At 33.8% G+C, this 26,208-nt stretch overlaps 1 protein-coding gene across 4 annotated transcripts in view; it reads left to right on the top strand.

The window, feature by feature from the left end:
• LOC110100142 (methionine aminopeptidase 2B) overlaps window positions 1-26,208 on the top strand; it is a 65,198-nt gene that overhangs the window by 5,475 nt on the left and 33,515 nt on the right. For all 4 annotated transcript variants that reach the window (XM_020827567.2, XM_020827565.2, XM_020827568.2 and 1 more), the window contains 9 exons: window positions 802-911; window positions 2,209-2,353; window positions 22,267-22,300; window positions 22,375-22,515; window positions 22,788-22,887; window positions 23,000-23,145; window positions 23,308-23,399; window positions 23,507-23,601; window positions 24,504-24,600. In XM_020827567.2, the coding sequence (XP_020683226.1) occupies window positions 828-911; window positions 2,209-2,353; window positions 22,267-22,300; window positions 22,375-22,515; window positions 22,788-22,887; window positions 23,000-23,145; window positions 23,308-23,399; window positions 23,507-23,601; window positions 24,504-24,600 (934 nt within the window). In that variant the 5' untranslated portion in view covers window positions 802-827. The remainder of the gene's footprint in view (window positions 1-801; window positions 912-2,208; window positions 2,354-22,266; window positions 22,301-22,374; window positions 22,516-22,787; window positions 22,888-22,999; window positions 23,146-23,307; window positions 23,400-23,506; window positions 23,602-24,503; window positions 24,601-26,208) is intronic.

Raw genomic sequence — 26,208 nt, 5'->3', positions numbered from 1 at the left:
TTAGAGCCCTCCTAATATTATCTGGAAATATTTTAGGTAAGCATGCATCAACAATTTTGAAATTGGTGAAAAAAAAAACCTAAGATTTGAACCTAAAATTCTTTGAAGAAATCTTGACATCCTAATATTAATCATTTTAAGCATAAATTATAGTTAAATGACTTATTATTTCTAAATTATTTTTAAAATTATACTTATTTAATTTTTATACTCTATTTTTAAAATATAAAACTATAATATTGTGTTCAACTCGTGTCCGTGTCCTATATTTTCAATAATTGACGTGTCTTGTGTCTGTGTCGTGTCGTGTCCGTGTTGCCGTGTCGGTTTCTGTGCATCATAGATCATCATTAACATTCACTTTATCCTTTCTATTTGGTGTTAACTCACTGCCGAATCACATGATTAATCTACTTTCCCTCTAGTATATAATACAATCAGGGTATATGAGGTTGAATTAAAAACCTTATTATGTAAACTCATCTCACTTCATCATCTTAACTAAAGAGAGCAATCCATGGCAAAACAGCTGGTTCTCGTTATGTCTCTTCTCCAATTTGAGACTATTTCAGCATCTTCATGGTTCCTTGAAATAAAACTAGTTTTGTTACTTGTTTGCTTTTCACTTTTATGTTCTTTCTCTCTCCAATATATACTTAAAAGCTTGAAAATTAATGGCATTTGACCAAGATAATCTCTTGGGCTTCACAATGGTAGTTATGTTTATTTTGTTTGTTGTTTGAGGCTTTATCTCCGACTTCCTTGATTTTAACTTGTTTTCTCTGCTGTTAATTTGATTAGATTTGTTCACTTTGAGCTTGGTGGATATGGGTGGAACTGATTTTGAAGATGTTATGAAGGCAAGTCTTGATATGAAAGGGTTGCATCTTGCTCAGCAAAGTGAAAGCCAGGTTGAACTTTTGTAGCTCAAATACTTAGAACTTCATCAAAAGTTATATTTGGAAGGCAGATTTTTTCATGAGATTTTTTTTGGTATTTGCTACTTTTTTAATGACATTGTGCGTATGAGATCTTACTGAGATATGATTGAATGGTTGTCCCTTGCAAGAACAGTCCTGTTAATGAAGCTGTACCTCTTATGTTGATTATTCCTTTTTAAGCATTTCTGGAATATTTTACATGAATGCTGTTGAAGCTTTTGTTCTTTGCTTGTCTGGTTCAAGTTAAGGAAATGGCATTTTTGAAGGACTCTTGTTATTACAATCATTTGTAAGTGCACTACTACATTGGATTAAAAACTTAATATGGTCTCATATAAGGCTCATTTATTTCATTTCTTTCATATAATTGAGCAAGTTTGAACAAAAATAGAAGCTCAATTTACTAGTTTATTTGCTTACATGAACATGTTTGTTTACCATTTAACAAATATTTTGCAAAAGCCTGATAAAATTATCATATAATGATAGTTTTGTTGTTTATATAATAACTTATACTGTGTTATTGTATCACTTTCTTCCATCTCATGCACTTCAAAAATGATATGTTAATTGTGTATAAGAGAAGTTCAGGTTAAGCTAATAATTTTTTAGTAATATTGGTATTTCAAAGAGATAGTAGAAATACTACTAATGGATTATTTAAATTTAGATGACTGTCTTTGTATGCATATGTTTAAATCATTAGAAACTTAAATTTAATTTGTTTAACTTTATTAAAGCTCAATTATGGTGCAAACTTGAAAATAAAATAAATAAATATGCTTGAATATGATTTTAAATCTTAGGTCATATTCAAGTTTGAGTTAAACTTGATAAGAAAATATATGAATAATGTAATACTCGGCTTGACTCGTTCATTTACATCCCGTTGTTTATTTTCTCACATGATTAATATTGTAAATTCTAAATTAATTGTTTTAGGTGCAGAACTTCAAAGCCCCATTTATTGGTACAGCTTTATGCATTGGTCTCTAGGAAGAATGTATGGGGTATTCATTTCAGGAATTAATTGCTTCTCTTCGGCAGCATAATTGAGATTGCTTTCAATTTAGACCGCTGAAGCTTTTAATTTGTATTCCTCCGGTTTTAAGCAACTTAAGCTTAAAAATGGTGTTTGAGCTGTTCAGTTGTATTGATAAAGTTCTCAAATAAAATATTAATCTAGTTTACTTAACTCTGTTTTCCCTCAAATTCTTTACTTTCTTCCATTACGTGATATGCTGTGTTTTGTATGTAAATTCTGTAGGATATTGTGAATATGGCTTGTTCAGTGGAAGAAAATAGTGATAAGAAGCCTTTATGTTGCCCTGATAAGGGCAAGAATTCTAACTCTCATCTGCAAGAGGATGAAGAGGTGCTAGCAGACCATTCAACTGTTGATGAAGTGCCAGGTTGCATATCCTTGCTCACAGTTTAAATGATGTTTTTCTATTGCTTAGTTATACTTAAATACTATACCATGGCATGCCAAACCAAGTTATATGTGACATGCCCTCTTTTTAAATGCGCGTTACGAGTAAATCAAGTCCAAAATTAGAGCAACGGTGTAACAACAATGCGCCTTCACTTTTGAGTATATGATATTTGATCTACTTCTGTGACAATGACAAAGATTATTTTGGTTGGTTGTTTGGTTGATTGAGCATGGACTTGAACAATTATCCTTTTGAAGTTGCTATTGGCAGGTTAGGGTAGCAATCTTATAGGTTATTTATGCAGAGATGGGACAAGAAAAGGGGGTCACTGGATGATGAAAATGATAGGGATGATGAATCATTCAAATATATTTAATAACATATATTTCTTCTTTGAAACTAATGTGGATGATTAAGCTGATGGAATGAAGTTAAGCAAGTTCAGGCTTTTTGGTTATTAGTTATCATTCCCACGTAATTCTACAGACTCTTTAATATGCAGTTAAGCTTGACTATATATAATCTACTTGTAATATAATATAATGAATATTGTTTTAGCGTAACTTAGGTTAGATGCACTCATGACACAACTGATGCATGTAAATTTCATTTTTAATGTTTTATTTTGAACTATTTTGTAATTTGAATTTTATGTTTTTATGTATTTTTCTACCTTATGATGTAAGGCAACCAATGATCATGTGTATGTTGTGCTCTTTGACATGTCTTGCCTTTGGTGTGCTAGCTTCTTTGGTGCCATGGCTTGTGGGCTGATTTGAATTTGACCCAAGCTTCTTAGGTTGGGTTGTTTCAGGTTCTTGCTGCCTAGTTGGTGAGCTGCTGTGTTCTGCTACCTTTTTCAGCTCATTATTGTGAGCTGTTGTGTTATGCTGCCTTTTTTAGCTCATTATGAATGCTGTATGGGTTCATTCCCTCTGTTTTGACCTTTCAGTTCCTCTGTCTGCCCTGTTCCCTCCCCCTGGCGCTGACTGTTCATTGGCTGTGTCCTGCTAGCCTTTCGGGCATGATTTAAAATTGCGCAATATGAGGCTCGCCTTTGCGCAATTCCAGTAAAAAACGCCTCGATGCTTACGCCTCAAGTTTTTTTTATGAGGCTTGCGCCTAAACTTGGTTGAGGCCCGCCTCGCCTCACTGGCATGAGGCTTACGCCTCATGCTATATATATATTAAAACTTACATAAATCTTGAAGTAATGCCCGACATTGGACTCTATAGGAGAGAAAGGGGAGAGAGAAGTTCATCATAATGATGATTCAAATAAAGAACCCCTTAGTGATGACAGTGCTGGTGACTTATGAGTTCTTATGTGATATGTCATTGCTATTTATTTTTGGAAATTTGAATTATATGTTAATGAAAAGAATACTGGGATTTGGGAAATATAGAATTTTGAGTTAAACTATATTTCATGTTGTCTTATTATTGGGTTATTTTGATTTCACTTAATATCATATGCTTTTTTATGTTTTATATTATTCACTCATTAATATATAAAAAATTTATCATTTTATGTTTACGCAATCTTTTAATTTTGAGGCTTACGCCTCAAAACGCCTCGAGGCTTACGCCTCGCCTCATGAAAGAAAAACACCTCAATACTCGAATACGCAATTTTAAACATTGACTGCTCCATTCGTCTGCCTATTGGCCTTCTACCTCCCCTTTGCTGATTGGATAGTATAGGCGGCTGTTTGGGCTGTTTGGCTCCCTCTCCTCTCCTATATAGAGTGACTGATTTGTGACATTTGGGAGCTGATTTTGGTGAGTGAAAACTACTTAAGCCTGAGAGTTTTCTTCTTGGATAGCTTGCGAGCTTTATCCCCTTTCTCTTCCCCTCTCTTTGACTTCGTCTCGGGCTTCTTACCTACTTCTCTCCGCAAGTTTACACCCCACTTGTATCTTTCTTCTTAAGCTTTTGAAGGTGTTGGTTGGCCGGTCTAGTAGCATTTACCGAAGGAGTTTTATGGTGGACGTTGGCCCAAAGTTGCTGTGATGGACCTTTGGTTTGCATGTCTTTAAGCACTTATTATATTACCTACTATTTCGATACATGTGAGGTGACCTCTCGCTGGTTGTTCTGAGGGTAGTTTTTTTTTTTATTTTAGTTAGTTTATTATCTAACTTTTGTTTATTTCAATTTGTTTTTTGGTGTTTGCCAACTTTAATATGAATTGAGAAAGTTTTATTAGACATTGTGTTCTCCATCTTGGTTTTTCTATCTAGTTGTCTTCATCAAGTTTGGTATTAGAGCCTAGGTTAGCATATCCTAGGTTGGTGTGTGAGTTTTTTCTTGAAACAAAATGGCTAATCAAAACAACCAAGGGGATTGACAATAAATGATGCAACAATTGACTGACTTAAAACATCAAATAAACAATATTGACTAACACCCTTACAAATTTGAATGTTAACAATGTTAATGCTCGAAATTCTGAAAGTGAAGAAGAAATTCATAGGAATCAAAATAGACATTATAGGAATTAGGATCGTGGAATAAAAATTGACATTCATAACTTTGAAGGTAAGCTACAACCTGATCAATTCATCGATTGTATAGAAAAGATGTACCAAATTTTCGAATGGAAAGAAATCCCTGATAATAGAAAAGTTAAATTTCCTAGCTTAATTCTCACAGGTCACACTTTAATTTAGTGAAAAAATCTCCAAAATAATAAGCTAAAACAAGGGAAGAATAAAATTCAAACATGGTATAGGATGAAAGAAAAGACGCGGGGAAAGTTTTTACCCTCTGATCACTCACGAATTTTATTCTAAGAATTTAATAATCTTCCGCAAGGAAACCAAACAGTTGAGAAATACATTGAAACATTTTATAAACTTCAATCTCAAAACGATTAGATGAATCCGAAGAACGAGATCTCACTAGATACATTAATGGGTTATTCAAGATCAACTAAGCCTACATCACGTAATCAAACTTGATGAAGCTTATCGAATGACTTTAAAAATTGAAAAGCAACAAAGAAATAATAACAAGGCATCTGAAATGATTAAGCGTCGACCAACTGGGGAGATTAAAATCCAATCTGCACAATTTTCTAATGTGCGAACAAAAACTTTTGAAATTCAAATCTTAGAGAAAGGAGAGGGATTGATGGGACCTAACTGTGATTGAATCACTCCAGCTTATTGGACCATGTTACTAATGCGGGTTATACAGACATCTTTTAGCTGCTTGTAGAAAAAACAATCCTCCTAGGACTAATTACATTTAGAATGATGAGGAGTTAGAGGGGGAAGAAGAAAATGAAACTGAACCCGAAATTGAAAATGAGATAGAAAGAGTTGACGTAGAAGGCGACCAAGTTGACAAATTCTTAGTAATCCGACGAGTCCTAATTACTAAAATTGAAAATGGAGATTAATGACTTAGGAGGAACATCTTTGGAACCATTTGCACTGGTGAAGGAAAATTCTGCACTTTTATGATTGATAGTGGAAGTTTCGATAATTTTGTCTCACAACTGATGTTATATAAACTTAATCTGAAATCAAAACCACTTGCTAAACCCTACAAAATCTCTTGGTTTAAAGAAGAATGTGAGGTTTCTATTACGAAGCAATGCACTGTTAACCTGTCAATTGGAAGTTCTTATAAAGATCAACTTGTTTGTGACATCATCCCTCTTGAAGTCTGTCATATTTTATTGGGTTGTCCCTGACAATTTGATTATAAAACAATTCACAATGGGGAAAAGAACACATACACTCTAACTCAAAATAATAAGGAATTCACTATGTACCTTCAAAAGAACATTCCTGACCCACCTGCCAAGAATACCAAAACAACAAAAGTAAACACTCCCGAATTACTTCTTAACACAAATGAGCTAAAACATCTAAGATAGCATATCTAGTGTTAGGAAAAGAGTCTGAATAAACCATTCAAATTTTCATAAATATACAACCATTAATTGATGAGTTTTCTAACATAACTCCTGAAGAATTACTAAAAGTTTTGCCCTCAATCAGAGATATCCAACACCACATTGACTTAATCCCTGGAGCAACATTACCCAATCTTCCTCATTACCGAATGAGTCTTACTGAACATGAGGAACTACATAAGCAAGCGACCGAACTTTTAGATAAGGGTTTAATCAAAGAAAGCTTGAGTCCATGTGTTGTACCTGCTTTGCTTACACCTAAAAAGGATGGAATATGGATGATGTGTGTGGATAGTCGTGCCATAAATAAAATAACCATTAAATATAGGTTTCTAAACCTAGGCTCGATAATATGTTGGATATGCTTAGTGGTGCGAAAATCTTTTCTAAAATAATTTGCGAACTGAGTATCATCAAATTAGGATTAGGCCTGGTGATGAGTAGAAAATAGTATTCAAAATAAAGGAATGTCTGTATGAATGACTAATCATGTCTTTTGGGTTATCTAATACTCCTAGTACATTTATGAGCACGATGAATCATGTCTTAAGTCCTTTCATAGAAAAATTTGTGTTTGTGTATTTTGACGATATCCTGATTTACAGCACTCATTCTACTGAATATCTGAAACATTTTAGACAAGTCATGCAAACTTTAAAAAAGAAAACTATATATGAATATGAAGAAATGTTCTTTCATGACTCCAAGTTTGACCTTTTTAGGATATATTGTGAGCTGCTGTGTTTTGCTGCCTTTTTCAGCTTATTATGAAAGCTGTCCAAGTTCATTCCCCCCTCTGTTTTGGCCTTAAAGTTCCTTTGCTTGCCAAGTTCCTTCCCCCTAGCGCTGGTTTTTCGTTGACCGTGTCCTGCTGGCCTTTTGGGTACTGCTCCATTCGGCTGCCAAACAACTAGATTGAAAAACCAAGATGGAGAACATAATGGCTAATAGAACTTTCTCAATTCAAATTAAAGTAGGTAAAAACCAAAAACCAAATTGAAACAAACAAAAGTTAGATAATAAGCAAACTAAAATAAATCTTTGAAGTTGACTTTTGGTTACATCCCGATATCTAGACCCTAGGATATCGGGTTGATTCCCCCCACTGTTTTGGCCTTCCGGTTCCTCTGCCTGTCCGGTTCCTTCCCCCTGGCGCTGATTGTTCGTTGGTTGTCCTGCTGGCCTTTCGGGTACTGCTTTATTCAGCTGCCAGACAACTATAGAAAAACCAAGATGGAGAACACAATGGTCAATAAAACTTTCTCAATTCAAATGAAAGTAGGCAAACACAGGAGAAGTTCCAACAGTGATAGGAAGATCCATAAGGTTTGCATTTGCAGTATGCAAAAAGGTCCAATTTTTTTCCGGCTTAGCTTCCCAAAAATACCAACAGGGAAACACTGACGACGAATATAGTTCATAACCAACTCACCTTCTTTAAAATAATACTCTCTCCGATGTTTGTCAGCAGCAGATTTGTATTTAACATTTGTCATACGAAACTTTTTGAGGACTTGCTGTTGGATTAATTTAATGTGATTAACAATTTTTTTGGCTTCAGCACTGATTTTGTTATTTAAGGGTAAACAAGTTCTATCCAAAATATGAGAAATAGACTGACCATAAATAATTTCAAAATGAGTTTTTCCAGTGGATCGATTAACAAAATTGTTATAGGCAAACTCAGCTTCGGGGAGAATCAAATCCCATTGGGAAGGCTTTTCACCAGCAAGACATCTAAATAAATTCCCTAAACTTCGATTGATGACTTTAGTTTGTCCATCAGTTTGTGGGTGATAAGCACTACTAAATTGAATAGTAGTTCCCAACTTAGCCCAAAGTATTCTCAAAAAATGGCTTAAAAATCTAATGTCCCTATCAGATGTAAATGTTCGGGGAATGCCATGAAGATGCACAATTTCCTTAAAAAACAAATCAGCTACATGTGAAGCATCAGAAGTTTTTTTGCATGGAATGAAATGTGTCATTTTACTAAATTGATCAAAAACAACAAACACAGAATCAAATTTTTGTGCAGTAACAGACAGCCTTAAAACAAAATCCATAGAGACATCTTCCCAAGGTTTAATTAGAACAAGAAAGGGAGTATAGAAGCCAGTGTTCTGAGATATTCTTTTGAAAGATTGACATGTTTTATATTGTTTTATAAATTTAGTAATTTGTTTTCTCATGTGGGGCCAATAATATTTTTCCCCAACTAAAGCAATAGTTTTCCCTTGGCCAAAATGCCAACCTAGACCCCCGCTATGAAGTTCTTGGATAATTTGTTCTCGCACAAAATTTTTTGTGATAAAAAACCCTTGTTGAATGATAAACCGGGCAGACTGATTAGTTCCTGATGTGTGACAAGATTCCCAAATATCCTTGAAAGTCTGGATCGTTAGCATAAGCGTCCTTTAAGAAATCAAAGAAAGTTATGGTTGGGTACAGAGTTACCAAAAGATGAGATCTTCTACTTAAACATTAGCCACTTTATTTAACACTCCAGTTTTAGGTTTGATATGAAAGGAATATTCTTGTAGAAAAGAAGTCCAATTAGCATGTCTATTGTTTAAATTCTTTTGGAAACATAAAAATTGCAAAACTTCATAACCAGTGTTTAAAAGAAACTCTCTCTGAATAAGATAACATCTCCAAAATTTCAAAACTTGGATGATAACATAGAATTCCAAATCGTATGTTAAATATCAAGACCGAGCATTGTTTAATTTTTCACTAAAATTTGCAATGAGTTTACCTTCTTGCCTAAGCATAGCTCCTATACCCACATGTGAGGCATTATAATCAACTTCAAATATTTTATCAAAGTTTGATAAACTAAGAATGGGAGCTTGACTCATTTTTGCTTTAATTATTTGAAAGGTTTGTTCAGCTTCAGGTGTCCATTTAAAAATTTCTTTTCTTAGACAGTCAATGATGGGTGTAATTAGAGTGCTAAAATTTTTTATGAACCTACGATAGAATGATGTTAGACCGTAAAATCCTCTCACCTCACTAATATTCTTTGGGGTCAGCCAGTTTTGGATCACTTTAACCTTAATAGGGTCAACTTTAATTCCTTCAGCAGACACAATATATCCTAAAAAGGTCAAACTTGGAGTCATGAAAGAACATTTCTCAGATTAATATATAGTTTTTTTGCTCTCTCAAAGTTTGCAGGATTTGTCTAACATGTTTTAGATATTCAATAGAATGAATGTTGTAAATCAGGATATTGTCAAAATACACGGCCACAAATTTTCTTATGAAGGGTCTTAAGACATGATTCATCGTTCTCATAAACGTACTAGGAGCATTAAATAACTCAAAAGACATGACTAGCCATTCATAAAAAATCATCTTTTATTTTGAATGCTATTTTTCACTCATTATCAGGTCTAATCCTAATTTGATGATACCCATTTTACAAATCAATTTTAGAAAAGATTTTCGCACCACTAAGCATATCCAACATATCATCGAGCCTAGGTATTGGAAACCTATATTTGATGGTTATTTTATTTATGGCATGGCTATCCACACACATCCTCCACATTCCCCCCTTTTTAGGTGTAAGTAAAGCAGGCACAACACATAGACTCAGGCTTTCTTTGATTAAACCCTTATCTAAAAGTTCGATCACTTGCTTATGTAGTTCCTCATGTTTAGTATGACTCATTCGGTAATGAGGAAGAACGGGTAATGTTGCTCCAGGGATTAAGTCAATGTGGTGTTGGATATCTCTCATTTAGGGCAAAGCTTTTGGTAATTCTTCAGGAGTTATTTCAGAAAACTCATCAATTAATGATTGTATATTTATGGGAATTTGAGTGGTTTATTTAGACTCTTTTCCTAACACCAGATATGCTATCTCAGAATGTTTTAGCTCATTTGTGTTAAGGAGTAATTCAGGAGTGTTAACTTTTGTTGTTTTGGTATTCTTGGCAGGTGGGTCAGGAATATGCTTTTAAGGGTACATAGTGAATTCCTTATTATTTTGAGTTAGAGTCTGTGTTCTTTTACCCATTGTGAATTATTTTATGATCAAATTGTCAGGGACGACTCTATAAAATATGACAGACTTCAAGAGGCATGATGTCACAAATAACCTGATCTTTATGAGAACTTCTAATTAACAGGTTAACAGTGCATTGCTTCGTGATAGGAACTTCACTTCCTTTAAACCAAGAGATTTTGTAGAGTTTAACAAGTGGATTTGATTTCAAATTATGTTTATCTACCATCAGTTGTGAGACAAAATTACCGGGACTTTCACTATTAATTATCAAAGTGCAGAGTTTTCCTTCAACAGTGCAAGTTGTTCGAAAGAAGTTCCTCCTAAGCCATTTATCTCCATTTTCAATTTTAGTAGTTAGGACTTGTCGGATTACTAAGAATTAGTCACCTTCTACGTCAACTCTTTCTATCTCATTTTCAATTTCGGGTTCAATTTCATTTTTTTCTTTCTCTTCTTTTAACTCCTCATCATTCTCAATGTAATTAGTTCTAGGAGGGTTGTTTTTTTTACAAGCAGCTGAAAGATGTTCATATTACCCGCATTTGTAACATGATCCAATAAGCTGGGGTGGTTTAGTCGGTTTAGGTCCCATCAATCTATTTCCTTTATCTAAGGTTTAAGTTTCAAAAGTTTTTGTTCGCACATTAGAAGATTGTGCAGATTGGATTTTAATCCCCCAGTTGGTCGACTCTTAATCATTTCAAATGTCTCGTTATTACTTCTTTGTTGTTGGTTTTCAATTTTTAAAGTCATTTGATAAGTTTCGTCGAGTTTGATTACGTGATATAGTCTTAATTGATCTTGAATAACCCATTTCAACTCATTAATGTATCTAGTGATTGTTCGTTCTTTAGATTCATCTAGATCATTTCGAGATTGAAGTTTATAAAAGGTTTCAATGTATTCCTCAACTGTTTGGTTTTCTTGACGAAGATTGTTAAATTCTTTGAATAAAGTTTGCGAGTGATCAGAAGGTAAAAACTTTCCCCGCATCTTTTCTTTCATCCTATCCCAGGTTTGAATTTTATCCTTCCATCGTCTTAGCCTATTATTTTGAAGATTTTTCCACCAAGTTAAAGTGTGACTTGTGAGTTTTAATTTAGCAAATTTAATTTTTCTATTATCAAGGATTTCTTTCTATTCAAAAAATTGGTCTATCTTTTATATCCATTCGATGAATTGATCGGGTTGTAACTTACCTACAAAGTTATAAACGTCAATTTTTATTCCATGATCCCAATTCCTATGACGTCTATTTTGATTCATAGGGATTTCTTTTTCATTTTCAGAATTTTGAGCATTAACATTGTTGACATTCAAATTTGCAAGGGTGTTAGCCATATTATTTACTTGATGTTGTAAGTCAGCCAATTATTGCATCATTTGATGTCAATCTCTTTGGTTGTTTTGATTAGCCATTTTGTTTTAAGAAAAAACTCACACGCCAACCTAGGATATGCTAAACTAGGCTTTGATACCAAACTTGATGCAGAGTTTAGTACCTTTGAACAAAAAGCATTGTTGAATGATAAACTGGCAGACTGATCAGTTCCTGATGTGTGACAAGATTCCCAAATATCCTTAAAGTCTGGATCGTTAGCATAAGCATCTTTTAAGAAATCAAAGGAAGTTATGGTTTGGTACAGAGTTACCAAAAGATGAGATCTTCTACTTAAAGTATCAGCCACTTTATTTAACACTCCAATTTTATGTTTAATATGAAAGGAATATTCTTGCAGAAAAAAGTCCACTTAGCATGTCTTTTGTTTAAATTCTTTTGGGAACCTAAAAATCGCAAAGCTTCGTGATCAATGATTAAAACAAACTCTCTCTGAATAAGATAACATCTCAAAAATTTCAAAGCTTGGATGATAGCATAAAATTCCAAATAGTATGTTGAATATCTAAGCATCGTTTAATTTTTCACTAAAATATGCAATGGGTTTACCTTCTTGGCTAAGCACAACTCCTATACCCACATGTGGGGCGTCGCAGTCAACTTCAAAGATTTTATCAAAGTCTGGTAAACTAAGGCTTCGTTTGTTTTTTTGGTGCTTTTGTAAAAGACAGTTTTAAAAAATATTAGTTCGGAAAATGGAGTTTTGTAACGTAGAAGCATATATAAAAAGCTTTCTCAAAACTGCAGAAAAATGAAAAAAAGGAGTTATTGGGAACGTGATTTGACAAACCAAACAACACAAAAAAAATCCTCCGTTCCCAAAGACGGAAAAGGCAAAAAAACGCTCAAACAAACAAAGCCTAAGAATGGGAGCTTAAATGGATGTTGTCCGGGTTCATTTCGTTCGGCTGCTATTGGCCTTCTACCTCCCCTTTGTTTATTGGATAGTATGGGCGGCTGTTTGGGCTGTTTGGATGGTTTTGATTTCAGATTAAGTTTATCTACCATCAGTTGTGAGCCAAAATTACTAGAACTTCCACTATCAATCATCAAAGTATAGAGTTTTCCTTCAATAGTGCAAGTGGTTTGAAAGATGTTACTCCTAAGCCATTTATCTCTATTTTCAATTTTAGTAGTTAGGACTCGTCGGATTACTAAGAATTGGTCACCTTGGTCGCCTTCTACGTCAACTCTTTTTATCTCATTCTCAATTTAGGGGGGCTGATTTGTGACATTTGGGAGTTGATTTTGGTGAGTGAAAACTGCTTAAATATGAGGGTTTTCTTCTTGGATAGCTTGCGAGCTTTATCCCATTTATCTTCCCCTCTATTTGACTTCATCTCGAGCTTCTTACCTACTCTCCGCAAGTTTCCACCCCACTTGTATTTTTCTTCACAAGCTTTTGAAGTTGGGCTGATTTGGATTTGACCCAAGCTTCTTGGGTTGGGTTGTTTCGGGTTCTTACTGCCTAGTTGGCGAGCTGCTGTGTTCTGCTATCTTTTTCAGCTCATTATTGTGAGATGCTATGTTCTGTTGCCTTTTTCAGCTCATTATGGATGTTGTCCGGGTTCATTCCCCCCTCTGTTTTGGCATTTCAGTTCCTTCCCCCTGGCGCTGGCTGTTCGTTGGCTGTCCTGCTGGCCTTTCGGGTATTGCTCCATTGGGCTGCCTATTGGCCTTCTGCCTCCCCTTTACTGATTGGATAGTATGGGTGGTTGTTTGGGCTGTTTGGCACTTTGGCTCCCTCTCCTCTCTTATACAAGCATACTTTACATATCCACCTACAAAGCTGCACAGGTAAAATCTCTTCACAGCATAGTCAAAGTATGGAACATAATATTTCTCACTGGTCAAAAAATATATTTAAATTTCTAACTTAATTTACTTGTTATTTGAGGTTGCCAGGTAAATAAATAGATAAATTTTCGCTAAAAGATAATCTAAAATATATTTGTATGTATTCAACAATGATTTGTATAGGGAGTTTAACTTTAAGTCTTCATAATGTTGTATGGTGCCTTCGAAATACAAAAAAATTATTTAAAAAGAGAATTATCATAGGATTAGAATGTAAAATTGCATATCTGGAATTATTTACCTTCTAGGGTTGATTGTTAGAAGAGGCATTTAATGTAAAGCAAATTTTATGTTGTGTGAGCCAAAACAGAGGGGGGAATCAACCCGATATCCTAGGGTCTAGATATCGGGATGTAACCGAAAGTCAACTTTAAAGATTTATTTTAGTTTGCTTATTATCTAACTTTTGTTTGTTTCAATTTGGTTTTTGGTTTTTACCTACTTTAATTTGAATTCAGAAAGTTCTATTAGCCATTGTGTTCTCCATCTTGGTTTTTCTATCTAGTTGTTTGGCAGCCGAATGGAGCAGTACCTGAAAGGCCAGCATGACACAGCCAATGAATAGCCAACACCAGGGGGAAGGAACTAGGCAGAATTAAAATTGGATATTAAGGGAAAACTTGAGGTTTAAAGATGCATTATAATACTTGTATATAAGAATAAATGAGATTTTTTTTATATGCTTTAATTATTAAGGGAAAATTTATGAGGCCTTCATAACTTATGAAGAGGATCTATAATTAAAATTGGGACCATTTTAATAAAAAAATTAAATATTTTTTATGTTAGAAGATATAGTGTGGGAACAGTTTTGTAAAATTTAATAATGAAAAACATATCATTTAATTAATCATGACTTGACATATGATTAATTGACACATGAAAAAAGATTTTTTTTTTTAATTTTTTGGAAGGTTTTAAAAGGTGAAATCGGGAATCGAGGCGTTTTGTCTAAGCGAGGGGAGGCGTAAGCCTAAAAAATGATAAAAATATGGTAATTTAAAATTATGAATAATGACAAAAAATAATAAAATATTATATCAATTATGAATTTGATGATTTGTTCTAAGATAGTATTACTGGAAATGAAGATTTAAAATAAACTCACTTAAAAATAAAATATCCCGTCAGGATCAAAACCCAATGCAGGCTCATTACCACTTTGATTGTCTTTAGAAAAATCTTTATAATTAATGTCAAAGTCATTCTCAAACTCTTTTTCATCTATAATATTTTTTCTTTTATCTCCTATATCAATTAATATTTCATTAGCTCTAAAATAATATAATAATAACATAAAAAATAATTTATTATATTTAAGAATATCTTTGAATTTTTTTGAAGCTCAAATCTCACTTTGTTTTTTTATTTTATATATTTTGGTAGTTGCTTCATTGTCTTCATTGACATAAGTTTCTCCTTTTGCTTCAACTTTAGAAACATCAATATTCTTAGTAGTAACTCATTCATCATTAGATTGTAAATCATCAACAAGCAAATGGTCAATTTCATTCTCAATATTTCCTTGCTTCGTCAATTTGAGATGTCTATCTTTCAGTTTTTTGTTAAACATAACATAAATTATTTTGTTCATTCGATCTGCCGCCAATTTATTTTTTCTCTTAGTATGAATTTGATTGAATATGCTCCAATTACGCTCGCATGCATAAGTCGAACATGTTAGGCTAAGAACTTTAACTTCAAAAACTTTCAATTCAGGAACATCATCTCCAAACTGAGCTCATCAGCGTTCTACATGAAAATAAATAGTATTTTATGAATATTGGTTGAAGTAGAATACTTGAACATAAATATTAAAATTAAAATTATAAATATACAAACTATAAACATACCAGGAGATCGTGTTTTGTAGCATGCTTGTGCTGATCTAAATCAAAACATTCTCTTGTTCAAATGAAAATCCTCAAGTTGATCATTCATTTTGAGGTAGTGTTCTTCAGAAATGAGTATGTTCATACATGCATACAAACTAGTTTTACCACTTTATCAACATGAAAGTTCATATCATAGTGAAATTGGGAGTTTAAATAGTACACAGCAGTATGTAACTATTGGTGTAAGTGACAATCTCACTTTTCATCTATAATATTCCATATTTCTTTGTAGGCATTTTGTTGACCTCCCAAATATTTTGCAATGTCCTCTTTAGCCCTATTCATTGCTTCATAAATAAATCACATAGCTGGGGCCCTCTCACTATCAACCATTCTAAGCACCTTAACTAATGGTCTTGTTGTCTTCTAAGCATAATTTGTACTGTGTCAAGATGATCGTCTTTCATAACAATCTTTTAAATTTGTTTTCCTTCTTATTTTTTGGCCCATTAACTTTTATCCTCTGTTTAAAATTGCGCAATAAGAGGCGTGCCTCTGCGCAATTTGACCCAAAAACGCCTCGAGGCTTACGTAATTCCTCTCTTGGCAGAGGCGTACGCCTCACCTGGTCTGAGGCGCACCTCAGAGGCGCAATTGCGCAATTCTGGGTGAGGCGTACGCCTCATAGAACCGGCCCCACCCACTTAAAATGAAGCCTTTTCTCCCCTTAATCCCGCACGGCTTCCGGGTTATCCCGAAATTTTCCTTCCTGCAGCTTGTGTTCGCGAAACAGAGGGGTTCCCGCATGGCCGGCTGCCCTTCCCGTCGCCTCTCCCGCCGGCGCCACCTCTCTCCGGCGAACTTGAAGTGTCCGGCCGCCCTCTAGGAGTACTCCACAATCAATTTTAGGTAATTTTTTTTTAGTTTAGGGTTAGATTTTTCGAGGGAAAGAAAATCTAGGGTTTTTTATTTTTTGAATTTTTGTGTTTTTGGATTTTTGCTTTAGAAAACATGGTTAGAGACAAAGAAAAGGCGAATACGTCATTGCAGCGTGATTTGTAATTTGGGACATGATTTATTTGCATCTATTTTCTTACTTTCCATCATTTTCATATATTATTTAGATGTTTTTATTGTATGATAGAATCTAGCTATTATTTACCTGCTAAAATCCTTAAATTCTTATTTACGCAATTCTGCGTCCGTGAGGCTTACGCCTCACACCGCCTCGAGGCTTACGCCTCGCCTCACGGACGAAAACCGCCTCGAGGCTTAATTACGTGTCGTGTCAAAAATTGACACCCCTAGCAAATCTCATAATAGCATGTCTAATAATTTCCTTGTTAGTAAATTTTCTTATCAAGCTGAGTATCCAAGAATGATTGTATATGAACTTACTAACGAATTTGTCCTTCAATGGGGCTAATTTATACTGAGGCAACTATCCCAACCTCTCAAGCATTAAATCAATGCAATGTGCAGCATAAGAAATCCAATTAAAGTGAGGCCTCTTCTCTATGAACATTCTCCCTGCAGCTTTGTATGCACTTGTATTATCAATAACAACCTGTACAACTAAGACATCTCCCACTTTCTCCACAACTTCATCTAACATTTAAAACAATAATTGGGTCCTGTCTCAATCCAAGTCTTCTTAACATCATCCACCATTTTTGAAGTTGTCTTGATCTCCTCATTTAGCATCCAAGTCCTCGGCTCATATATGCTTGGAAGTTGTAGTCCTCTTCCATAGCTTCTAACAGATCGTAACACGTTGATCCATGACAGACTCCTAACAACATTAAATTGAATCCCATTTTCATAGATGAATCTGGCGATATCCAAACAAACTCTATTCCTGAGTTCTTTTGTAGCAGTAGAAGGTTGAATATCCCGAGTATTTATGTTTTCATCGTCATCAATATTTATCATAAATCTATCCATAGGCCTCCGACTGCCTCGGTTAGAAGAAACAAGATGGCTTCCACTACTGAACCTTCATGCTGTGATCCATAGTAAGAAGAGTTTCCTATCACCTCTTCCATATTTCTTTTTGTAACCTCCTTCGTGGTGGCAAACTTTTTTTAAGTAATCTATACATTCTTTTTTCACTTTATCAGGTACATTTGCACACGGTCTCACATTGACATAAGTGTAGGCTAGGTGATCCTTCAATCTCTTGACACCACCAGTAATGCTCTTCTCACAGAAATTACATTTCATGTAAACATATCCCTTCTTCGCACCTTCGCCTGGTACTTTGACTTGAGTGTTATATTTTCATGCAGGATCTTTCCTTCTTGCGTCACTAGTCATATTAATAATATATAGAAATGAATAATTAACATAAAATACAAATTATAAAGGTAGACCTAAAAAGACTTGGTTAGAAAATATTAGAAATGATCTTTCTTTATTATATTTAATTGAGAATTTGACTTTTAACAGAACACAATGGCGAAAAAGGATTCATGTAGCCGACTCCACATAGTGGAACAAAGGTTTGATGTTGTTGTTGGTTATTGAGTTCTTAATGTAAATTTTTCTTAAGGGTTAGATCTTTTTTTATATAGATTTTTTATAGAGAAAATGATCAAAATGGTTCCCAACTATATTAAAGGATAATTTTGGTCTCTCAACTCCTTAAAGAGGAACCAAAATAGTTCTATTATGGGACTATTTTGATTCCTCCCTAAAGACTTGAGGGACCAAAATGACCTTTAATATAATTGGGGAGTATTTTGGTCCTTCATAAAGAGTCAAGAGATCATTTTAGTTGTTTTCCCATTTTCTATAAATAGGTCTTACAACATTATTATTTTCATTGATACGATATTTTAGGAATGAATAGCCTCCTTGTTGCCTCATGAATTTTTCCAGCCCTAAGCCCGAGCTATTCGTTTCACTTATTATTGCTAGTTTAATTTGATACTTTTTCGATGATTCATTTGAAATCCTCTTTTTCTATTAATCATATATTTGTAAACTCCTTTGCCATCCATGTCTAACTTTGAAGTACTTTTAAGGATTTTTAGCTTGGTTGAGCCAAAAAAGGAACTAAAAGAGTGCACCCATAAGGTTACCAACATCCTTGGACCATTGAGCCCATAAAACCCATTATGACAAAAATTGATGCTACAAATTTATATTCCAGTTAGTTTAACTCAATGTTTTAAAAGACAAAATCGGGAATCGAGGCATTTTGTCTAAGCTAGGCGAGGCGTAAGCCTCGAGGCGGATCGAGGTGTAAGTCTTAAAACGATAAAAATAAGCTAATGTAAAATTATAAAAAATGATAAAATATTAACTATTAAGTCAATCATGAAATTGATGATTTGTTCTAAGAAAAGGAAGCAAGCAATTATTTTCATGGGTTTATGATTTATGTATAAAATTATACTGAATTTTTGTTTGATTGAAAGAATATCGTTGATGTTTATATTTGAAAAGAAAAATCTTTTCATAATATGTAATTTGCTGGAATAAATTCCAATGAATAACACAGAGCATGATTTGATAAACTTTTGTGGGATTTAGTAAATCCTATAAATTTGGATTTGATAAATCCTGAAAACTATTTGGTATGTCAAATGATACTCAGTACTTATCATTAATATTGTTAATTATATATTTAATAATATATATTTTTATTTATATTAATTAGGCTAATTGTATTAATATGTAATTAATAATTATATTCCTAATTAGTCAATTAAGTTAAATTAGATAATTAATTTATGCACTAATTATACTATTATTTAATTAATTTGCTTAATTAATATTTTAAATTATATTAATTAAGTTAATCAATAATAACTTACGCGCCTAGGGTTTTCCTTTCATCTTCTCTTTTCGTCCTTGTTGTTCGGCTTCGTTGCTTTGCAAGAGGTGTAGAGATTGTCACGTCCCTTCCTTGGCTCTTTCGTGGCTGTTCGACTTCGCTCCTTCGACGACTTTCCCTTCCTGTCAGATCTTAAGTTACGACATTTTGATCGGAAGGAACAACGAGAGCTCGCTGGCTGGCTGTGAAGGTAACTTTCTCCCTTTTGAGGCGCTGCCTCGATGCGCCTCGGTGCCTCACGCCTTGAGGCGTATGTCTCAGTGGAAAAAGGCGTAAGCCTCACCCAAATGTTCGAGGTTTAAGCCTTAGTTCGCCCGACCTCCGCCTCGATTTGAGGCGCACCTCGAGGAGTCTGCCTCGAACGCCTTTTTAATCCATGGTTTAACTATAAAGTACCAAATGAAATACATGGAGGGGTCCACCACGCTTGTGATAAACAAATTTAAATGAAAAAATTGCCTCCAACTAATTTTTAGGAGAAAGGATGGTTGCATTAATTAAGGAAGACCAAATCTAATTTACTCAAATTGATCCATCAATCATGACCATCTATCATGCTAAGCAAGATGCATAGGAGGATTTTTTATTAGTTAAAAGTCATTCTCTTGATTTAAGGATTTTTTAAAGGTTTGTTATGATGAATGATTATATATGATATGACTTATTTAATAGGTTATGGTATAAAATTTTACTTGATTTTCTCTTTTTTATTTCAATTGATTTTTATGACTATAAATTTGGGAGCTTTGTAATGGAAATTTATTCATTCCTTCAAAGAATCATTTATTTAATTGCATGATAAATTTCTTTCACCCTTTCTCTCTCCCTATCTCTAGTTAGCTTGCTACCTCCAATTCCTTATCTTGAAAATTTCAGCCAAGATTTTGGTTTCTTCTAAACCCTAATTTCTCACTTTCTTTAGAAGCATCTCTTCTTTTTCTCTTAAAAAATAAAAATAAAAATTTTAAAAACTCTTCTTTTTCTCTTAAATCTCCGTACTTGAGTCAACCATTGAGGAAGGAATTGAGTGAAAGTCCAAGGAGGATATGAATTATCAATCTTTAAGCTGGCAATCAAAGGAAAATGATAAAATCCAAGTAAGCAAGAATCCTTAAGCAAGTGGAGGCCAAGCAAAATCAAGAAGTTAACTTCAAGCAGCCTCTCTCCAAATTTGGGTAACCCCATTATTAATCTTGCTTGTATGATATTACCATCTTTCCTCAAGTTTCTTTTTCTATTTATTAATCTTATTTATGTGTTTTGGCCAATTGTAATACAATGAGAGCTTCAAAGAGAAGGGTTCCCCATTGTTTATAGATCAACACTGGCATAAAGACTTGATAGTTCATTTGGTGTTCTAAAAATTAGCACAACCATAGCTTTGATTATAGGAAATGCTGCACCTCTTTTGTATATAGGATATGATAGAAAGATTGTCAAATTTATTGTCTAGATCTGTATCTTTCTTCATTTATATTAACCGCAACACCCTCTCTTTATCACCCTCCACATAAACTTGTTTGTAGGGCTCAATAGCTGCTTATAATCTGATCTAATCTCAGCTCAAGTTTGGCTCAAAGTCATTCAATCCGATTGTGAGTCAAGCTAAATTTAGTTTTAGGTTGGCTATATCTAATCCCGATTAGAGCTAAGCATGTCTTATTAACTTCTATCCAAGTTGAGCTGGAAATTGATATGATCTTGATTAATTTTTTATTGTTTAGGGCAAAGTCTTAATAAAATATTCATGTATATACTCATATATATATAGATGTGTGTGTGTGTGTGGGGGTGTGTGTGTGTGGGGGGGGGGGGGGGGGGGGGGGAGAAAGAGAGAGAGAGAGACTTTTTGATATGATGTTGAGCTAGCTCGTTCTGTGCAAAGATTTTGCTCAATGCAAGTTCGATTTGAGCCTAGCTTGACTCCTTGACTTCAATTTAAGCCCAAAATCTATCTGAATTTTGGGTGATCTTTGTTCTTCAAGCTAAATACATAATCTTACTTTTTTATGTTAAGAAACTCCCTAAATTTATCATTCACCTTACACTTACAATCAAGCACAACCTTGCAATCTATCATGCTTCCTTAAACTTCTACATCATTAGTTTAGTGTTATATTAAACCTCTAGAAGATAGTAGGGTTGGAAGGCACTTAATAAAGATGTAATTTCATCCTTTTTTTTCTTTTTTTTTTCAATTCCCCACGCATATGTATTTTGCAAAGAAACACTCCACCATAACCAATCCAAAACCCATCAGCTTACCTGCAATCAAGCATATCCTTTTATGCAATTGCACCATCTTTAATGATTGTGATTAAACAAATGGTGATATATATATATATATAAACAGCAAAAAATGTCACCAAGTTGAGTTTGCCAAAAAATGATAATGCAATAGTGTGAAGTAAAAATGCGTATGAAAAAATCTACTTATATTTGATAGACTGTAAGGGTATATCTATTGAAGTTAAGGCTGTAAATTACCTAGGTAACTTTGTTATGTATATAGTGATTAAACAAATGGTGATATATATATTTGTAACAGCAAAAAATGTCACCAAGCTGAGTTTGCCAAAAAAATGATAATGCTATAGTGTGAAGTAAAAATACGTATGAAAAAATCTACTTATATTTGAGAGACTGTAAGGGTATGTCTATTGACGTTAAGGCTGTAAATTACCGAGGTAACTTTTTGATATGTATAATAGGAGTTAAAATGAAATGCAGTAGAGAATTGATGTGAAAGGAATTGGAAGGAAAAAATTTAGACCAAACATAAGATTGACTATAAGCACACAAAATTGTTCGTGTAAATAAGATTTAATGTGTCAGGTGCATATAAAAATAATTAATGGAGAAGGATTTATAAATTTGCACCCAAAATAGTTTGGATAAAGTTAATAATCATCATTTTTTTGTATGCAAACATGCACTAGCTCACACATTTAATTATGAGAAAAAAATTAAACACTATTTACTTGCACATTTATTGTTTTTTTTTTGTCAGGGTCTACAAAGAAGAAGAAGAGAAACAAATCAAAGTATGCGCTTTGCAATTTTTTAGCTTTAAAATCTTTTAGTCAATTTCTTTATAGTGGTTGCATGTTTTCTGCAGGAAAAAGAAAGAGCCACTTGAGCAGACTAATTTGTCATTATTTCAATCCCTTCAGCAAACTGATCCACCATCAATTCCTGTTGATGAATTATTTTCATCTGGGGAATTTCCTGTGGGTGAAATCCAGCAGTACAAGAATGAGTAAGTGCTTATGTAAAATTTAATTTCCTAGAACTAGTGCAAGTGTGAAGTTACATTCTGTCTAGCACATTGCCAAAAATTTCCTTAATGATTGTAAAAACTACCTATTTGCATAACCTTCATGACAATTGGAGATAAAGGATATTATGAAAATGATCGAAGTAATAAATCATGTTTGTAGTTAGAAACATTTTTTGTATAAGCTTTTGTCTCTCAATTCTTGTTCTAGATGTTGATGTTTGGACTTTATAATTTGATAATCTTTGGTTCAGCAATCTGTGGAGGTCAACTTCTGAAGAGAAAAGGGAGCTTGAGCGCTTAGAAAAGCCTATGTATAATGCTGTTCGTCGAGCCGCTGAAGTTCATAGACAGGTTAGGTCCAATGGATATTAAGCTAGCCTTTTTATCTTTATCTGAAGATTATGTCAAATGGAACATTCTTTTTTCTTTGACAACTATATAGCATTATCTCATCAATGATTAGGTTAGAAATTATATCCGGAGCATCCTGAAGCCAGGAATCTTGATGTTTGAACTCTGTGAAACCTTGGAAAATATGGTTCGAAAACTGATTAAAGAGAGCGGACTTCAATCAGGAATTGCCTTTCCTACAGGGTGTTCTTTGAATTGGTACTACTTCGAAATCCTCTTTGCTCAACCCTTCTTTCTGCTTTCCCTTCCTCTCATTCTCTGCCATAGTGTGTGTGTGTGTGCAAACGGAGCTGAGATATGTCACATGTATGTGCAACTTTATCAGTACTCAGTGGCAATCCTGAATCTTTACTTTGCTAGGGTTGCAGCTCATTGGACTCCTAATTCTGGTGATAAAACTGTACTTCAGTATGATGATGTGATGAAGTTGGATTTTGGAACACAAGTTGATGGTAATCTCTTCATTTAGTTATTTTTTTTCTCGGATTGTTGACTTCTGTATTATTTATTTATTTCTTATTTTCCACATGTATAATATTTATTACTTTTTCTGTTTCAGGACATATAGTTGACTGTGCATTTACAGTTGCATTTAATCCCATGTTTCATCCATTGCTTGAAGCTTCAAGGGAAGCCACAAACACTGGGATCAGGGTATGTAGTATGTAGTACTGAAAGACAAAGAAATAGGAAATGCTATAGGTTCATTTGATTATCATGCTTGTTAATACACCCTTATCTTTATAGCTTTCTTAGACTACCCTAGCATAAGTTGTGTGCAGAAACAATCATGCAAGCTATAAACCTGCTTTTTGTGGAAAAAAGCATCATTTGGGTTAACCTATATAGTAGCACTTCCATATCCCAGAATATATGATTTCTGTGCAATTTGACATACAGATATGTCATCTGTAGTAGCATTAATCATTCAATCCCTCATCTTTTAAGTTGTAGGAAGTGTCAGTTAAGTTGTTTGAACCAGTAAAATGATGCTGATTGTTAAGTTCACCATTTCGTTGCTTAAAAGAAAATTATGATGAGTTACCAAACCATCAAAATCTTAATTTGTCGATTATTATTAACAATTGTGTGGTTTGTTTTTTGCCTATTTCTCACTCACAGTAATTTTAATTAAATTTTACTAGCACACACCACAAATATTCTGTCTAATTTAACTAACTGAAGTTGATTTTTGGTTCTTTAGTTACGGAGATTAGGTGTTTTAACCATGCTTGTGGCCATAGCAGTACTCAGGATTTTGTTTTCTAATTATGAAGCTAGTTAATGGCATGCGATTGCTTTGCAAAAGAAAATTTTTGACTTTATATTGTTTTTCCATTCTTCTTACGTGTTTACTCCTTGCTGCTTTAGTAAAAGCTTGAAAGACAGTTGGCATAACTATGTATTTTTAGGTAGCATGTTTAGGTTTCCTTCCTGGTCAATGAAATCTCTGGGAAGTTTCCTCAGCAAAATTAAGTGGTAGTTATGTTAAAGAAAAGCTTTCAGGTATTAATCTTCATAACCTTAAGAAGGTTTGATGTTTGTGAGATGTGCAGGAATCTGGAATAGATGTACGACTCTCTGACGTTGGTGCTGCAATCCAAGAAGTTATGGAATCCTACGAAGTTGAAATCAATGGAAAAGTGTTCCAAGGCATGTTGTGTATTATTGTTGTGCAGTATTGTTGTGCATTTACACTTTTTTGCATGATTTAATATCACTAATGCACATTCTTCTTTATTTGCTTGTACAGGATATTGCTAATTTTCTTTTTACTTAAGTGTGTCGGTTTGCAAATTTAGAATGTGAAGTGGTTGCCTCTGTTTTTACTTTATGTCTTGCCATTTCTTCCCACGCTTATAGTAGACCCAGAGTGTATAATTTGTTTAAATAATTAATTCTGATAATAGATCATATTTAAGTTAATTTTTTTCTTGAGATTTTGTGGTACATTAGGTTTATATCAATGCGAATTTTAACCTTTTCCTAAAATCATTGATTGCCTTTTGAAGTCGAAATATGTCCTTGGATGAGTCTAATGATTTTATTGATCAGGATCTGCTTGGCCTAATTTTTGGCTTTTGTGTAGCGTTTGGGAGCATTAGATGTGATATGATGTTTTCATTTTTACACATACTGGATTTCGACATCAAAATTCCTTCTTAAAAATTGATGCTAAATTATGGATTTGGTGCAGGTGGCCAAGATATGCAATATAATATAGTTATGATCACATATCGGATAGTTTTAGCTTTTAGATTGCATGCCACTTCGGGCTAGCTGGAGTACAATCCCTGCTGCACTTAATGGAAGAGGGACTAACTTGCTGTATTCATAAAGGTATTATAAGAAAATTTAAAAGAGATCAAATTCGATCTGAGCTTAGTAGATAAGCTAAATAAGGAGAAAAAAAATCACAAAAGTTGTATTCCAACAATCATATGCCTTATCCGATTAGACGCTATGACTTTTTGGTGGGTGTAGATCCCAATAACTCCCAAGTGTTTTGCAACAAGGTATTTGAGGAGCTTGCTGAAGCTTCTATAAATTATCTTGTGCCACCAAATTTGACACCAGGAAGTTGTATGGATAAACTAAACAATTTACTTTCAAGACTACAAGTTACTAAAATATCTAAGAGCACAACCAAGGAGAACTCAAATACAAATTACAAACCACAGCCAAACAACTGTTAATACAACAGAGCAATTAAAAAAAAGATACTTCCAACTCCAACCCCTTCAAGTTCATATTAAGCTCGCCTAAAGTTAAATTTCTGGGTCTTTTTTGATCCATTGCTTCAATTGTGAGTATTAACTCGATCTTACTCCTAGGGAATTCAGGAAAAGAACAGTTGCCGTGGCTGGAATCGTTCTAGCCGACCTCTTACTGTTGTTGTCCCTTGTTTTTCATCTGCAATCATTCAAAATATGGATTAACTGAAATTCGACTTTAGGGAATCAGGAGATCCTTTTCTCATTTTTTTCTGTCGTTTTTCTTATAGTTTCTAATGTTAGTGTGAGAGAGAACGTAAGTAGGGAGTGCAAGTGAACTTGAGGAAAATTCTTGTATTGCTTGGATAATCTTGGTTCTATCTCTTCATTTGATTAACTCTTATATATTTTAATTGAAATTAAAAATGCAAGAGTTAATGAGATGTAAAGGTAGAATCAGGATTATCCGAACAGTATAAGAATTTAGTTATTTTGAATTTGTTATAAATTCGTTCTTACTTTTATTTTTATCACGCCCTCAACTTTA

The sequence above is a fragment of the Dendrobium catenatum genome, unplaced genomic scaffold (genome assembly GCF_001605985.2).
Source record: "Dendrobium catenatum unplaced genomic scaffold, ASM160598v2 fragScaff_scaffold_1358, whole genome shotgun sequence".
In the NCBI taxonomy this organism is placed as follows: Eukaryota; Viridiplantae; Streptophyta; class Magnoliopsida; order Asparagales; family Orchidaceae; genus Dendrobium; species Dendrobium catenatum.
Note: the sequence above shows the minus strand (reverse complement) of the source record. Positions and strands in the feature narration are given on the sequence as shown.